The following is a 16,409-nucleotide window of genomic DNA, read 5'->3' as shown; positions in this document are numbered from 1 at the left end:
CTCTCACACAGTTCTTTCTCACTCTAAAAGCACATTAGCCACTTAGCAGCAATACGCTAGACGGATCATTACAGATTGATCCACGGATTGATTGAGGCCATCCCACACTTCTCGCATCTGTGTTCCGGGTCTGCAGAGATTATTTCTCGAGGGCAAACAACAATTAACAGTATACGCCACACGCTGAGCAGCTATTGTTATGTACTGGTACCTTACATCCGCTATACGGAAAATCGTATCAACATATTGTATTATTATTATTTGAGATGCATTCACAGGTTAATAAGTAGATTTTTTTTTTTTTGAAAAGCCAACAATTTTATATATAAAAATAAACTAGAACAAGAAAGCATGTGAGTGCATGCTTGGCCAACTATTTGCTATACTCCATACACTATATCAGGGAGCTATAAACAATACTGCCCATACATATTAAAGACTATAGTACAACATGAAGACAAACTCATCCAACAATTCGAGAGAATTTCCTTAGCCATGATCTTCAAATGAGCTTGGATTGATTAGCCATTGCGACCACTCTAGATTTAGCTTCCTCTACCTTCTTGAGATCCACTCGAAAGCATTGATTTGAATCTCATTTAGGGCCATGGGACCATTACCTTTTTTCTTTCGGAACAAAGTAGAATTTCTATTTTGCCAGATTACATAGCTATAAACCCATTCAGTTGCTTTCCAAATCAAGGATGGATGACTTGGATGTGAGACGTCATAGATCCCATGAAAAATTTCATCGAGCCGAGAGTACATAGGGCGATTAATGTTCCACCACCGAAAGACACGAGACCATAAATTTTTTGCGAACGAACAATGTAAAAAGACATGATCAACTGTTTCTAAATCATTATCACAAACCGGGCACCTAACCGAGTCTAGGTCCACCCCTCTTTTGTCGAGCTCAATTCTAACCGGGATTCTTCTTTGTTTGACTCGTGATACAAAAACTCCTATTTTTTGAGGGAGAATTGGGAGTCTTTCCGTATTTATATGCGAGCCATTTTCATGAAGCATCTTTCCATCTATGATCTTGAACAGAGAGTTAGTTGAGAACAATCCATTTGCTTGCAATTTCCACGACCACCCATCACAGCTTCCATCTACAAACTTGAAATTTTGAATCATGTTTTCTAGTTCCAATAGTTCGGTTGCAGTTTTCCCGCTTGGATTACGCACCCAATTCCAAGAACAAGTTGAGTTCAATCCGTCATTTACAATCCGATCCATTACCAACGCATCCTTCACTTCCTCTAATCTAAACAATCTGCCAAATTTATCACGAAACACCTCGTTGTTTAACCATCGATCCGACCAAAATAAAGTCTTGTCTCCTTTACATACAATCTTTTCAAATAAATTAGTGAAATCTATATTTAAATTGTCAATGTCCAAGCCAACTCTGATAATATTATTCCAAACGCTCCCTGTTCCCGAACCTCTTCCTTGTACATAACCACCAAACCCCCATCCCGACCATAAATACTTGAAATAATTTTTACCCAAAAAGCGTTATTTTCATTATGAAAGCGCCACCACCACTTCCCTAAAAGTGCCATATTTTTCCTTTAAGAGACCCAATATTCAAACCCCCGCCCTTGTAAGGAAGTTGGATGTACTCCCATTTTACCCATGAAATTTTTGTATTATCCCCAGATCCGCCCCAAAAGAACTTACGACGCAAACCTTCGAGCAAGTTGATGACACATGATGGAGCACGAAATAGGGAGAAGGCGTACAACGGGAGACTACTTAGGACCTATTTTATTAAGGTTAAACGACCCCCAAATGACATCGTTTTTGCTTTCCAATCCGCTAAACGGGAGAGTATTTTCTCGATGTAATTTTCCCAATCTCGAGTATTATTCATTTTCTTACCCATCGGAAGACCAAGATAGAAGAATGGGAGACATCCATTTTGACACCCATGAATTTTTGCTACCTCTTCCACTATATTATTTTGAACTCCAAATCCATAAAGACAACTTTTAGCCACAGTCACCTTTAGCTCCGAGAATATTTCGAAACAATTCAACACATTTAGCACGTTTCGGACGTTTCTTTTACTCCATTCCCTGAATAAAATCGTATCATCTGCATATTGAAGATGTGAGACTATTATTTTATCTTTTCCCACTTCAATTCCTTTTAAAAGATTAGCCCTTAAGGCTTGCTTAATCAGGGGATTGAGTCCCTCCGCTACTATAATGAATAAGTAAGGCGATAATGGGTCTCCTTGTTTAATGCCTCTATGTAACCTAAACTCGTCGGTTGGTGACCCATTTACTAATACCGAGACCGAAGCCGAAGAGAGGCATGCACGAATCCACCTTCTCCATTTTAGGTCAAATCCCACTCTTTCCATTACTTTGAACAAGAATTCCCAGTTTATACTATCGAAGGCCTTTTCGAAATCCACCTTGAAAATCATGCATTTTTTCTTTTTCTTTTTAAGATCATCGATCATCTCATTAGCTACTAACACTCCATCAAGGATGAATCTACCTTTCAAGAACGCACTTTGCTCAACGCCAATCACTTTATAGATAACCTTTTGAAGCCGTCTCGATAACATCTTAGATAAGATTTTATAATAGCTCCCAAATAGGCTAATTGGGCGAAAATCACTAAGGTTCAATGGTTCGTTTTTCTTGGGGATTAGAGATAAAAAACTTGCATTTCATTCCATGGAAATGGATTCATAATGCCAAAACCATTCTATAGCCGCCTTTAGATCATCCTTTATAAGCCAGAAGAATTTTTTGAAAAAACTTAAATTAAAACCATCCGGTCCCGGCGCCTTCGATGAGTCACACTCCTTTATAGCTTCCCATATATCCGATTCTGAGAATGGAGCTTCTAGCATACTCACATCAGCAGCATCAATGGATTCGAACCTAGGCTTAACAGTGGATTTTTTGTCGAACAGATTCTTATAAAAATTGAAAATCTCACTCTTGATTGCAGTAGGTTTCTCGTCCCACAAACCATTTATATGCAGACCCCTAATATTGGTTTTACTATTTTTTCTTTTGGTTGCAGCGTGGAAGAAGCGTGTGTTGTCGTCTCCTTCGGCAGCCCATTTAAGCCTCAACTTTTGTTTCAGCATCTCGCATTTATCTCTTTCCTTTTGTAGCCATTTTACCCTAGCGTTGAGCCATAATTCACATTCCTCATCAGATAAAGGACCGCTATCTGCCTTTAGTTCTATCTCCATCACCTCTTTCTATAAGGATTCAATTTTAAAATCCAGTGATCCGTATTTGGCTTTACTCTAATTCCTCAATGCCTCTTTCACATTTTTTAATTTATCTTTGAAAATAATATCGGCCTTGCTGTTGTCCACCCTCTTGCCCCACGCATCGATAATAATTTTTTCAACATCCAGTGAGTCAAGCCATATATCAAAGAGTTTGAAAGGCTTGGGCCCAAAATCCACGTTTTGGTCCCTTAGAATAATTGGATAATGATCCAAAGTGTTGCGGTCCAATGCAACTACAGAGACGTCACCCTAGGATTGAAGAAAACGATCACAAGTTAAAAATCGATCAAGCTTGCTGAATTTTTTTCCTTTGTCACAAATTCTTGTGAACCTCTTCCCTACCATAGGAATATCGATTAGTCGATTAGATGAAATAAAGTTGTTGAACCAGCTCGCTCTTCGTTCGATGAATTGACAGTTTTTCCTTTCTTCTTGGACCCTTAGTTCATTAAAGTCTCCCCTGATCACCCATTCGACATCGTTCGATTGCGACATTAAATTCTCTAAGCAATCCCACATCTTTTTTTCCCCATCCTTGTACGGTCCATAAATATTAACCACAATCGACTCGTTTTGTTTCCCGATCCATCGGCCTTTGATTGCCAGAAAATTTTGTTTCTCAACCGCTTCACTCACCTTGAAGACGCATGGATCCCATATGGTTAGCATGCCTCCCGACTTTCCAACTTTAGGCTTTTGGATAAAGTTGAAGTTTGGAGCACCCCATATCATCTCCACCCATTTTTCATCGACTGGACCACACTTAGATTCTTGAATAAGGACAATGTCAGGATTTTCTTTAATTCTTACTCTTCTAAACCATCCAACTTTACTTTCCCCTTTACAATCTTTGGCGAAACCTCGAATATTTAAGGACATGATTTTCATAATAATCCTACTAGCAATCGAGGAAAAGATGTAGAGGCCTTATTGGGATGATTCATCCCAATGAACCCTCAACTTTGACCCAAAATCTTTTAAACCAATACTAGCTGAGGATGCCTGTGAATTATTTTTGGATCCCTTTCTTTCCTTGTTGGAGTGAGATGTCAATTTTTGTTTTGTCTCTTTGGCGTCAATCTTGTCAGGTTTTTGATTTGAAGGAGTTTCGAATTTTGGAGACTACTGGTTTTATTCTTGTTGGGTTTAGGCGTTTGGATCTTGGGTGCTTTGGAATAGTGCAAGGATGTCGATTTAACAGGTTTAGGTAAAGATGATTTTGGAGGATTATCATGTTTAGTGAAAGTGTCGGTTAATGGCTCGGTGATTCCAGTCGGGTTGGGTTGAGAAAAGATAGTATTGATATTAGGATGTGTGGATAGGGTGGCCATGGTTACGGGGTCGGTAGCATCAGCTGGGTCAGGTTGTGCAAAATTATTGGAAAGATGGACACACTTTAATGGACTAAAAGGGCTAGTGGGAAAGGATGCATCAAAGTTGTTTATGGGTTGAGTATGGGCATCAGGGATAATTGTAGGGTCGAAAGTGGGTTATTGTGATGGACTTAATGGTAAAGGGAAATATTGGAATAGGGGCTTACATTTGGAAGAGGGGAGATTCTGGTCTAAATGGTTTTGTGTGGGTTCGATTTGGATTGGGCTTGTGGGATTGGAAAAATGAGATGTGCTAGGTTGTGGGCTGGAGCTAAGGATGGGGTTAGGTTTTAGGCTAGAGTTATGAATGGAGTTAAGGTTTGGGCCAGGTGTTGGGCTGGAAATATTGGTGGGGTTAGTATTGGAAGGTGTTGACTTAACCTACTTGTTACCTTCATGGGGCCCTCTACTATCCAGACCCATCGATTTGTGTGGGGAACCCAAAGGACTTGCATCGAGACAATCATTCACAACATTCTTTTCATCTGACATGCCGCCATCATCATTGTTATTATCATTTTTGAAATTAGCACTAGTTTCCATGCACTTGGACGATTGGTCCTCCACCATAACGTCTTTCTTTGTTACCGGACTGAAAGAATCCGGCACTGATTCATCGCCGGAAAAATCACCGTGGTCATTGATATCGTACGAACCCCAATCAGAGTCACCGTCGTCATCTCCCAAATTCAATTCAACGACGTCTCTTATCTCCTTAGAAGCCAACATATATATGATTGTTGAATCAGTTTTGATGCTTATGGATTCTTGAATAGGAAGAGAACTTCTAACCTTTATCAAAACTTTACCAGCAATTAAGTTTTGGTTATCATCATTGATACTGCAATTTTTCATGTCATATACACGTCCCCACCATTCAGCAATACGTTTAAAGTTTGGCTCATTCCAACATGAAATCGGTACTCCATATATACTGATCCACGCTAACCGACCTGGGTGAAGTAATCTCGTGTTCCATCTCTTAAGGTTTTGAACCCATCTTTTAAGACTATGGTTTTCTGTCGATAAAATGTTCTCAGCCGTTGATTCATTTTCGAAGATGAACATGACCTCTAGACCTCCGATATATTTTAGGATAAAGTTGCTTAGGCCCTCTTCTTCACATAAATCCTGGATTTGCTCGAGGACTTCGAAACTGGCTACCTCCCCAACTAGTGTTCTTTTTGACATGGTATCCAGGATTGAGGGATCTTCTTCTACTTTCACTGATCTGCCCATGGGGTTTTGTTGATTGTTTGTGCTTGTGCAAGGTTTTGTGCTTGGTTGGTTGTTTGTGTTTTCCGTTGTGACGGGTTGATTGGGAAAATGGTTAGAGGGAGTTTTCGGGTTGTTTTGGTATGTATTTTGTGTTGGTTTATGATTTTTGGTTGTGTGACGGTGTTGAGGTGGTGCATTGAAGTTTGACTGTATGGGTTCATCAGGAATAGGGTTAGGTTGTGCTTTTTGTCTAAAGTTTTGGTGTGGTGTATTTGGTGGAGGTTGGTAGGAGTGTGGTGGACGGTGGTTGGGATTTCTAGGGAGATGTGGTGGTGGTGGTTTAGGATGAAAGTGGGTTTGGGGGGTAGGGGTAAGTGTATCGGTTGTTACGGGGGAATCTCAATGATTCATAAACAACATCTGAAAATCTTCTACCATCATTAAGCGATTCTTTTCGATTATTATGGTTGATCCTTCGTTGCTCATCCAAACTGGGAAAATCATGTTGCCTCCAAATGAACCTACAGTTTTTCACCTGTTCATCTTGACCATGTTTTTCATTTCTTGCTTTGTAGACCCTTAGATAAATGCCTTGAACCTGCACATTGCTTAACTTGGTAGCTAATCTCTCAGCATCTGAGACATCTTCATACCTCACGAATCCAAACCGCTGGCTATTTCGTAGGTTATTTCTTGCCATGTAAATCTCATTCACTTTTCCATATTTTTTGAAGAAACGCCACAAATCTTCCACCGTCCAGTTGGTAGGGAAGTTGAAGAACAAAAAGGAAGTCACATGTTTGTCGTTACCCCTTAAAGACGATCTTTCATAGTACCCGTTGATGCCTCCATGCTCCGCCACCGTGCTCCTCGAACCTCCGTAACCTTCCCGGAAAACACTCTCTCTTTCTCTCTCTATTTTCTCTCACCATTTTCTCTCTTACACACTTTCCAAACTAATCAAGTGATACTGTTAATAAGTAGATTCTACGAATGGGATGTCACATTTTCAAAATTTACTCACAACTGCCTCCGTGTTACTCAGGTCGCAGCACATATGTGCCTATGTGATGTTGGGATCGCAGCCTGTTTCGCTTCCCCAGTTTACAGCTTATGCGTCAACTAAACGCAGCCCATGCTGCACAAGTAGATGCTGCTCTATAAGGAAACATGTGGACGTACACGATATGAAGGGTGTGGACGTACAAAATATGAAGGGAAACAAGTCAGTTTGCTACCAACAATTTACCATTTGTTTGTACCTAGCTTATCTACACTTATGATAACTATACACTATTGTAATACATACTCTAACTTAATGTTTTTATAAATACTTCGAATGTTTAAATGAATGTCGTTCAAAAACCGCAGCGAAGCGCGGGGAACTCATCTAGTTTTTTATGAACATTACTCAACAAAGCGTTTAATTTAAGAGCTTTCGGGAGCTTTTTCTATGTCACTAAAAGCTTTAAGCTCTTTTCGCCAAACAAAACTTTTTACTAAATATGAGCTTTTTCATAAAAGTTAAAAGCTTTTTTTTGAAAAGCAGCTATATTTTCACATATATATATATATATATATATATATATATATATATATATATATATATATATATATATATATATATATATATATATATATATATATATATATATATATATATATATATATATATATATATATTACAATTGTGGCCACCATAAAAGATCAAAAACCAAGTGGCGAAAATAGAAGACTCGAACAACTACCAGGAAACCTAACCGATCTCTAATATCGAGATATCAAAAACGAAATAACAATGTACTCTTAGCCAACACCTATTATATTACTTAATACATAATAGCGTGGATTTTGCATCCATTGATGCCATTCTATGTTGAGTTTTTTCACTCGAGAAGATATCCACCCGTAACTTGTGCTTTGAATCTCGGACACAATATTTGTGCTATTCCATTCCTTCCCCTTGAAAACTTTGTTATTTCTCCCTTTCCAAATCGTGTAACAACAAACCCATTTGACTGCTTCCCATATAGATTTACCAACGATTGTAGCCGAATTGAAGATGGGGTCACTAAGAAGCGGATCGAGGACAGTTATGTTATCTGCCAGGATACTCCACCACCTTAGAAACCCTTTCCACACTTCGGATGTGAGCCTAAAATTTGATAATATATGGTCCACGTTTTCGATTCCGCCACCACAAAAAGGACATAGTACCGAGTCTAGGTCCATGCCTCGTTTGTCAAGCTCAAATCTTACCGGGATCCTTTTTTGTTTTGCACGCCATACAAAGATAGAGATTTTCTGCGGTACCACTCTGTTCATGATAGTTCCTATTACATTGTTGCCACCATGAATGCTTTTTTCTTCGATCAACGATTTGAGTTTTTTGGCAGTGAATACACCATCTGAATTGAGGGACCATTTCATGCGATCTGTAGAATCTGATCGGAGTTGGATACCTGATATCGAACTAGATAAAGCCACAAATTCTTCTAGTGCTCTACCTCGAAGGTCTCTAGCCCACTCCCAATTGAATGTAATTGCATTACCTGCAATTAAGACACGATTTTCTAGTGTTGCAGGCTTATCCATATCTAGAGCGTATAATCTTCCAAACTTCTCTCTCAGTGTTGTGGTACCAACCCAAATATCCGTCCAGAAATTGATAGTGCTGTCGTCCCCAAGTTCCTTCGAGAAGGATGATATAAATGAGATACCCATATCATCGATCTTTGAACCCGCTTTTATAATATGTGCCCATGTTGAACTGCATCCCGGAGATAATGAAATATTAGATGAACCCAACCCCCTGTCCGACCCATAAACACTTGTAATGACTTTGGACCATAGTGAATTTTGGCTAGATTTGAATCGCCACCACCACTTGCCCAAGAGTGCGAGATTTTTTGCGTTTAATAACCCGATGTCTAGACCACTCGACCCATACGGGAGAAGTTTTTTCTCCCATCTGACCCAAGTAAGTTTTCTCCAAACCCCGGACCCGCCCCAAAAGAAATTGCACCTTATGGATTCGAGTAACCTGATCACACTAGCGGGTGCACGAAACATAGAAAAGAAATATAATGGCAAACTACTGAGTACTAAGTTCACAAGAGTTAATCGTTGAAATGTCCCTTTCTTATTGATTAAAAACGTTCCATATTAATTGATTTCGTTGCGAGGTTTTGACCTCTATATGAGACGTTTTTCAAAGACTGCATTCATTTTAAAACAAACCATAACCTTTATTTCATCAATAAAGGTTTAAAAAGCTTTACGTAGATTATCAAATAATGATAATCTAAAATATCCTGTTTACACATGACCATTACATAATGGTTTACAATACAAATATGTTACAACAAAAATAAGTTTCTTGAATGCAGTTTTTTTACACAATATCATACAAGCATGGACTCCAAATCTCGTCCTTATTTAAGTATGCGACAGCGGAAGCTCTTAATAATCACCTGAGAATAAACATGCTTAAAACGTCAACAAAAATGTTGGTGAGTTATAGGTTTAACCTATATATATCAAATCGTAACAATAGACCACAAGATTTCATATTTCAATACACATCCCATACATAGAGATAAAAATCATTCATATGGTGAACACCTGGTAACTGACATTAACAAGATGCATATATAAGAATATCCCCATCATTCCGGGACACCCTTCGGATATGATATAAATTTCGAAGTACTAAAGCATCCGGTACTTTGGATGGGGTTTGTTAGGCCCAATAGATCTATCTTTAGGATTCGCGTCAATTAGGGTGTCTGTTCCCTAATTCTTAGATTACCAGACTTAATAAAAAGGGGCATATTCGATTTCGATAATTCAACCATAGAATGTAGTTTCACGTACTTGTGTCTATTTTGTAAATCATTTATAAAACCTGCATGTATTCTCATCCCAAAAATATTAGATTTTAAAAGTGGGACTATAACTCACTTTCACAGATTTTTACTTCATCGGGAAGTAAGACTTGGCCACTGGTTGATTCACGAACCTATAACAATATATACATATATATCAAAGTATGTTCAAAATATATTTACAACACTTTTAATATATTTTGATGTTTTAAGTTTATTAAGTCAGCTGTCCTCGTTAGTAACCTACAACTAGTTGTCCACAGTTAGATGTACAGAAATAAATCGTTAAATATTATCTTGAATCAACCCACGACCCAGTGTATACGTATCTCAGTATTGATCACAACTCAAACTATATATATTTTGGAATCAACCTCAACCCTGTATAGCTAACTCCAACATTCACATATAGAGTGTCTATGGTTGTTCCGAAATATATATAGATGTGTCGACATGATAGGTCGAAACATTGTATACGTGTCTATGGTATCTCAAGATTACATAATATACAATACAAGTTGATTAAGTTATGGTTGGAATAGATTTGTTACCAATTTTCACGTAGCTAAAATGAGAAAAATTATCCAATCTTGTTTTACCCATAACTTCTTCATTTTAAATCCGTTTTGAGTGAATCAAATTGCTATGGTTTCATATTGAACTCTATTTTATGAATCTAAACAGAAAAAGTATAGGTTTATAGTCGGAAAAATAAGTTACAAGTCGTTTTTGTAAAGGTAGTCATTTCAGTCGAAAGAACGACGTCTAGATGACCATTTTAGAAAACATACTTCCACTTTGAGTTTAACCATAATTTTTGGATATAGTTTCATGTTCATAATAAAAATTATTTTCTCAGAATAACAACTTTTAAATCAAAGTTTATCATAGTTTTTAATTAACTAACCCAAAACAGCCCGCGGTGTTACTACGACGGCGTAAATCCGGTTTTACGGTGTTTTTCGTGTTTCCAGGTTTTAAATCATTAAGTTAGCATATAATATAGATATAGAACATGTGTTTAGTTGATTTTAAAAGTCAAGTTAGAAGGATTAACTTTTGTTTGCGAACAAGTTTAGAATTAACTAAACTATGTTCTAGTGATTACAAGTTTAAACCTTCGAATAAGATAGCTTTATATGTATGAATCGAATGATGTTATGAACATCATTACTACCTTAAGTTCCTTGGATAAACCTACTGGAAAAGATAAAAATGGATCTAGCTTCAACGGATCCTTGGATGGCTCGAAGTTCTTGAAGCAGAATCATGACACGAAAACAAGTTCAAGTAAGATCATCACTTGAAATAAGATTGTTATAGTTATAGAAGTTGAACCAAAGTTTGAATATGATTATTACCTTGTATTAGAATGATAACCTACTGTAAGAAACAAAGATTTCTTGAGGTTGTATGATCACCTTACAAGATTGGAAGTGAGCTAGCAAACTTGAAAGTATTCTTGATTTTATGTAACTAGAACTTGTAGAATATATGAAGAACACTTAGAACTTGAAGATAGAACTTGAGAGAGATCAATTAGATGAAGAAAATTGAAGAATGAAAGTGTTTGTAGGTGTTTTTGGTCGTTGGTGTATGGATTAGATATAAAGGATATGTAATTTTGTTTTCATGTAAATAAGTCATGAATGATTACTCATATTTTTGTAATTTTATGAGATATTTCATGCTAGTTGCCAAATGATGGTTCCCACATGTGTTAGGTGACTCACATGGGCTTCTAAGAGCTGATCATTGGAGTGTATATACCAATAGTACATACATCTAAAAGCTGTGTATTGTACGAGTACGAATACGGGTGCATACGAGTAGAATTGTTGATGAAACTGAACGAGGATGTAATTGTAAGCATTTTTGTTAAGTAGAAGTATTTTGATAAGTGTATTGAAGTCTTTCAAAAGTGTATAAATACATATTAAAACACTACATGTATATACATTTTAACTGAGTCGTTAAGTCATCGTTAGTCGTTACATGTAAGTGTTGTTTTGAAACCTTTAGGTTAACGATCTTGTTAAATGTTGTTAATCCAATGTTTATAATATCAAATGAGATTTTAAATTATTATATTATCATGATATTATCATGTATGAATATATCTTAATATGATATATATACATTAAATGTCTTTACAACGATAATCGTTACATATATGTCTCGTTTAAAAATTATTAAGTTAGTAGTCTTGTTTTTACATATGTAGTTCATTGTTAATATACTTAATGATATGTTTACTTATCATAGTATCATGTTAACTATATATATATATCCATATATATGTCATCATATAGTTTTTACAAGTTTTAACGTTCGTGAATCACCGGTCAACTTGGGTGGTCAATTGTCTATATGAAACATATTTCAATTAATCAAGTCTTAACAAGTTTGATTGTTTAACATGTTGGAAACATTTAATCATGTAAATATCAATCTCAATTAATATATATAAACATGGAAAAGTTCGGGTCACTACAGTACCTACCCGTTAAATAAATTTCGTCCCGAAATTTTAAGCTGTTGAAGGTGTTGACGAATCTTCTGGAAATAGATGCGGGTATTTCTTCTTCATCTGATCTTCACGCTCCCAGGTGAACTCAGGTCCTCTACGAGCATTCCATCGAACCTTAACAATTGGTATCTTGTTTTGCTTAAGTCTTTTAACCTCACGATCCATTATTTCGACGGGTTCTTCGATGAATTGAAGTTTTTCGTTGATTTGGATTTCATCTAACGGAATAGTGAGATCTTCTTTAGCAAAACATTTCTTCAAATTCGAGACGTGGAAAGTGTTATGTACAGCCGCGAGTTGTTGAGGTAACTCAAGTCGGTAAGCTACTGGTCCGACACGATCAATAATCTTGAATGGTCCAATATACCTTGGATTTAATTTCCCTCGTTTACCAAATCGAACAACGCCTTTCCAAGGTGAAACCTTAAGCATGACCATTTCTCCAATTTCAAACTCTATATCTTTTCTTTTACTGTCCGCGTAGCTCTTTTGTCGACTCTGGGCGGTTTTCAATCTTTGTTGAATTTGGATGATTTTCTCGGTAGTTTCTGGTATTATCTCCGGACCCGTAATCTGTCTATCCCCCACTTCACTCCAACAAATCGGAGACCTGCACTTTCTACCATAAAGTGCTTCAAACGGCGCCATCTCAATGCTTGAATGATAGCTGTTGTTGTAGGAAAATTCTGCTAACGGTAGATGTCGATCCCAACTGTTTCCGAAATCAATGACACATGCTCGTAGCATGTCTTCAAGCATTTGTATCATCCTTTTGCTCTGCCCATCAGTTTGTGGATGATAGGCAGTACTCATGTCTAGACGAGTTCCTAATGCTTGCTGTAATGTCTGCCAGAATCTTGAAATAAATCTGCCATCCCTATCAGAGATAATAGAGATTGGTATTCCATGTCTGGAGACGACTTCCTTCAAATACAGTCGTGCTAACTTCTCCATCTTGTCATCTTCTCTTATTGGCAGGAAGTGTACTGATTTGGTGAGACGATCAACTATTACCCAAATAGTATCAAAACCACTTGCAGTCCTTGGCAATTTAGTGATGAAATCCATGGTAATGTTTTCCCATTTCCATTCCGGGATTTCGGGTTGTTGAAGTAGACCTGATGGTTTCTGATGCTCAGCTTTGACCTTAGAACACGTCAAACATTCTCCTACGTATTTAGCAACATCGGCTTTCATACCCGGCCACCAAAATTGTTTCTTGAGATCCTTGTACATCTTCCCCGTTCCAGGATGTATTGAGTATCTAGTTTTATGAGCTTCTCTAAGTACCATTTCTCTCATATCTCCAAATTTTGGTACCCAAATCCTTTCAGCCCTATACCGGGTTCCGTCTTCCCAAATATTAAGATGCTGCTCCGATCCTTTGGGTATTTCATCCTTTAAATTTCCTTCTTTTAAAACTCCTTGTTGCGCCTCCTTTATTTGAGTAGTAAGGTTATTATGAATCATTATATTCATAGATTTTACTCGAATGGGTTCTCTGTCCTTCCTGCTCAAGGCATCGGCTACCACATTTGCCTTCCCCGGGTGGTAACGAATCTCAAAGTCGTAATCATTCAACAATTCAATCCACCTACGCTGCCTCATATTCAGTTGTTTCTGATTAAATATGTGTTGAAGACTTTTGTGGTCGGTATATATAATACTTTTGACCCCATATAAGTAGTGCCTCCAAGTCTTTAATGCAAAAACAACCGCGCCTAATTCCAAATCATGCGTCGTATAATTTTGCTCGTGAATCTTCAATTGTCTAGACGCATAAGCAATCACCTTCATTCGTTGCATTAATACACAACCGAGACCTTGCTTTGATGCGTCACAATAAATCACAAAATCATCATTCCCTTCAGGCAATGACAATATAGGTGCCGTAGTTAGCTTTTTCTTCAATAACTGAAACGCCTTCTCTTGTTCATCCTTCCATTCAAATTTCTTCCCTTTATGCGTTAATGCAGTCAAGGGTTTTGCTATTCTGGAAAAGTCTTGGATGAACCTTCTGTAGTAACCAGCTAGTCCTAAAAACTGGCGTATGTGTATCGGAGTATTCGGGGTTTCCCACTTTTCAACAGTTTCTATCTTTGCCGGATCCACCTTAATACCTTCTTTGTTCACTATGTGACCGAGGAATTGAACTTCTTTCAACCAAAATGCACACTTTGAAAACTTAGCGTACAATTCTTCCTTCCTCAATACTTCTAACACCTTTCTCAAATGTTCACCGTGTTCTTGGTCATTCTTTGAGTAAATAAGTATGTCATCAATAAAAACAATGACAAACTTATCAAGGTATGGTCCACACACTCGGTTCATAAGGTCCATGAACACAGCTGGTGCATTAGTTAAACCAAACGGCATGACCATAAACTCGTAATGACCGTAACGTGTTCTGAAAGCAGTCTTTGGAATATCATCTTCTTTCACCCGCATTTGATGATACCCGGAACGTAAGTCAATCTTTGAATAAACAGACGAGCCTTGTAGTTGATCAAATAAGTCGTCGATTCTCGGTAGTGGGTAGCGGTTCTTGATGGTAAGTTTGTTCAACTCTTGGTAGTCGATACACAACCTGAATGTACCATCTTTCTTCTTGACAAACAAAACAGGAGCCCCCCACGGTGATGTGCTTGGTCGAATGAAACCACGCTCTAAAAGTTCTTGTAATTGGCTTTGCAGTTTGAGTCTGTAAGGAGCACGAGCTATTGGTGCAGCTCCTGGTACAAGATCTATTTGAAATTCAACGGATCGATGTGGGGGTAGTCCCGGTAATTCTTTCAGAAATACATCGGGAAATTCTTTTGCGACGGGAACATCATTGATGCTCTTTTCTTCAGTTTGTACTTTCTCGACGTGTGCTAGAATAGCATAGCAACCTTTTCTTATTAGTTTTTGTGCCTTCAAATTACTAATAAGATGTAGCTTCGTGTTGCCCTTTTCTCCGTACACCATTAAGGGTTTTCCTTTTTCTCGTATAATACGAATTGCATTTTTGTAACAAACGATCTCTGCTTTCACTTCTTTCAACCAGTCCATACCGATTATCACATCAAAACTCCCTAACTCTACTGGTATCAAATCAATCTTAAATGTTTCGCTAACCAGTTTAATTTCTCGATTCCGACATATATTATCTGCTGAAATTAATTTACCATTTGCTAATTCGAGTAAAAATTTACTATCCAAAGGCGTCAATGGACAACTTAATTTAGCACAAAAATCTCTACTCATATAGCATCTATCCGCACCCGAATCAAATAAAACGTAAGCAGATTTATTGTCAATAAGAAACGTACCCGTAACAAGCTCCGGGTCTTCCTGTGCCTCTGCCGCATTAATATTGAAAACTCTTCCGCGGCCTTGTCCATTCGTGTTCTCCTGGTTCGGGCAATTTCTAATAATGTGGCTCGGTTTTCCACATTTATAACAAACTACATTGGCATAACTTGCTCCGACACTACTTGCTCCGCCATTACTCGTTCCGACACCATTTGTTCCTTTCGTTCTATTAACCCCTGGTCCGTAGACCTCACACTTCGCCGCGCTATGACCATTTCTTTTACACTTGTTGCAAAATTTGGTGCAGAACCCCGAGTGATACTTTTCACACCTTTGGCATAGCTGCTTCTGATTGTTGTTGTTGTTGCGGTTATTATTGTTGTTGGGATGATTGTTGTAGTTGTTGTTGTTGTTGTTGTTGGGCCGTTTGTTGTAGTTGCGATTGATGTTGCGATTGTTGGGATAATTGTTGCTATTATTGTTGTAATTACTGTTGTTGTTGTATTGGTGATTCTTATCACCGTTTTCCTCCCACTTTCTTTTGACTTGCTTCACATTGGCCTCTTCAGCAGTCTGTTCTTTAATTCTTTCTTCAATCTGGTTCACTAGTTTGTGAGCCATTCTACATGCCTGTTGTATGGAGGCGGGCTCGTGTGAACTTATATCTTCTTGGATTCTTTCCGGTAATCCTTTCACAAACGCGTCGATCTTCTCTTCCTCATCTTCGAATGCTCCCGGACACAATAGGCACAATTCTGTGAATCGTCTTTTATACGTGGTAATATCAAATCCTTGGGTTCGTAACCCTCTAAGTTCTGTCTTGAGCTTATTGA

At 37.8% G+C, this 16,409-nt stretch overlaps 3 protein-coding genes across 3 annotated transcripts; all 3 read right to left on the bottom strand.

Moving 5' to 3' along the window:
• Window positions 1–555: 555 nt before the first annotated feature.
• LOC139890390 (uncharacterized) lies at window positions 556–2,587 on the bottom strand. The gene is made up of 2 exons (XM_071873276.1): window positions 1,891–2,587; window positions 556–1,382 (listed from the first exon to the last, which is right to left on the bottom strand). The coding sequence occupies exons 1-2, from the start codon at window positions 2,585–2,587 to the stop codon at window positions 556–558; spliced, it is 1,524 nt and encodes a 507-aa protein (XP_071729377.1).
• A 699-nt stretch (window positions 2,588–3,286) lies between these two features.
• On the bottom strand, window positions 3,287–4,153 carry LOC139890389 (uncharacterized). Its single transcript, XM_071873275.1, has 2 exons — window positions 3,617–4,153; window positions 3,287–3,523 (listed from the first exon to the last, which is right to left on the bottom strand). The coding sequence occupies exons 1-2, from the start codon at window positions 4,151–4,153 to the stop codon at window positions 3,287–3,289; spliced, it is 774 nt and encodes a 257-aa protein (XP_071729376.1).
• Window positions 4,154–7,671: 3,518 nt separating this feature from the next.
• On the bottom strand, window positions 7,672–8,937 carry LOC139890388 (uncharacterized). The gene has a single exon (XM_071873274.1). The coding sequence runs from the start codon at window positions 8,935–8,937 to the stop codon at window positions 7,672–7,674; it is 1,266 nt and encodes a 421-aa protein (XP_071729375.1).
• Window positions 8,938–16,409: the final 7,472 nt, after the last annotated feature.

This window comes from Rutidosis leptorrhynchoides, chromosome 2 (genome assembly GCF_046630445.1).
Source record: "Rutidosis leptorrhynchoides isolate AG116_Rl617_1_P2 chromosome 2, CSIRO_AGI_Rlap_v1, whole genome shotgun sequence".
In the NCBI taxonomy this organism is placed as follows: Eukaryota; Viridiplantae; Streptophyta; class Magnoliopsida; order Asterales; family Asteraceae; genus Rutidosis; species Rutidosis leptorrhynchoides.
The sequence above is the reverse complement of the archived record's forward strand: the minus strand, read 5'-3'. Positions and strand labels throughout refer to the sequence as shown.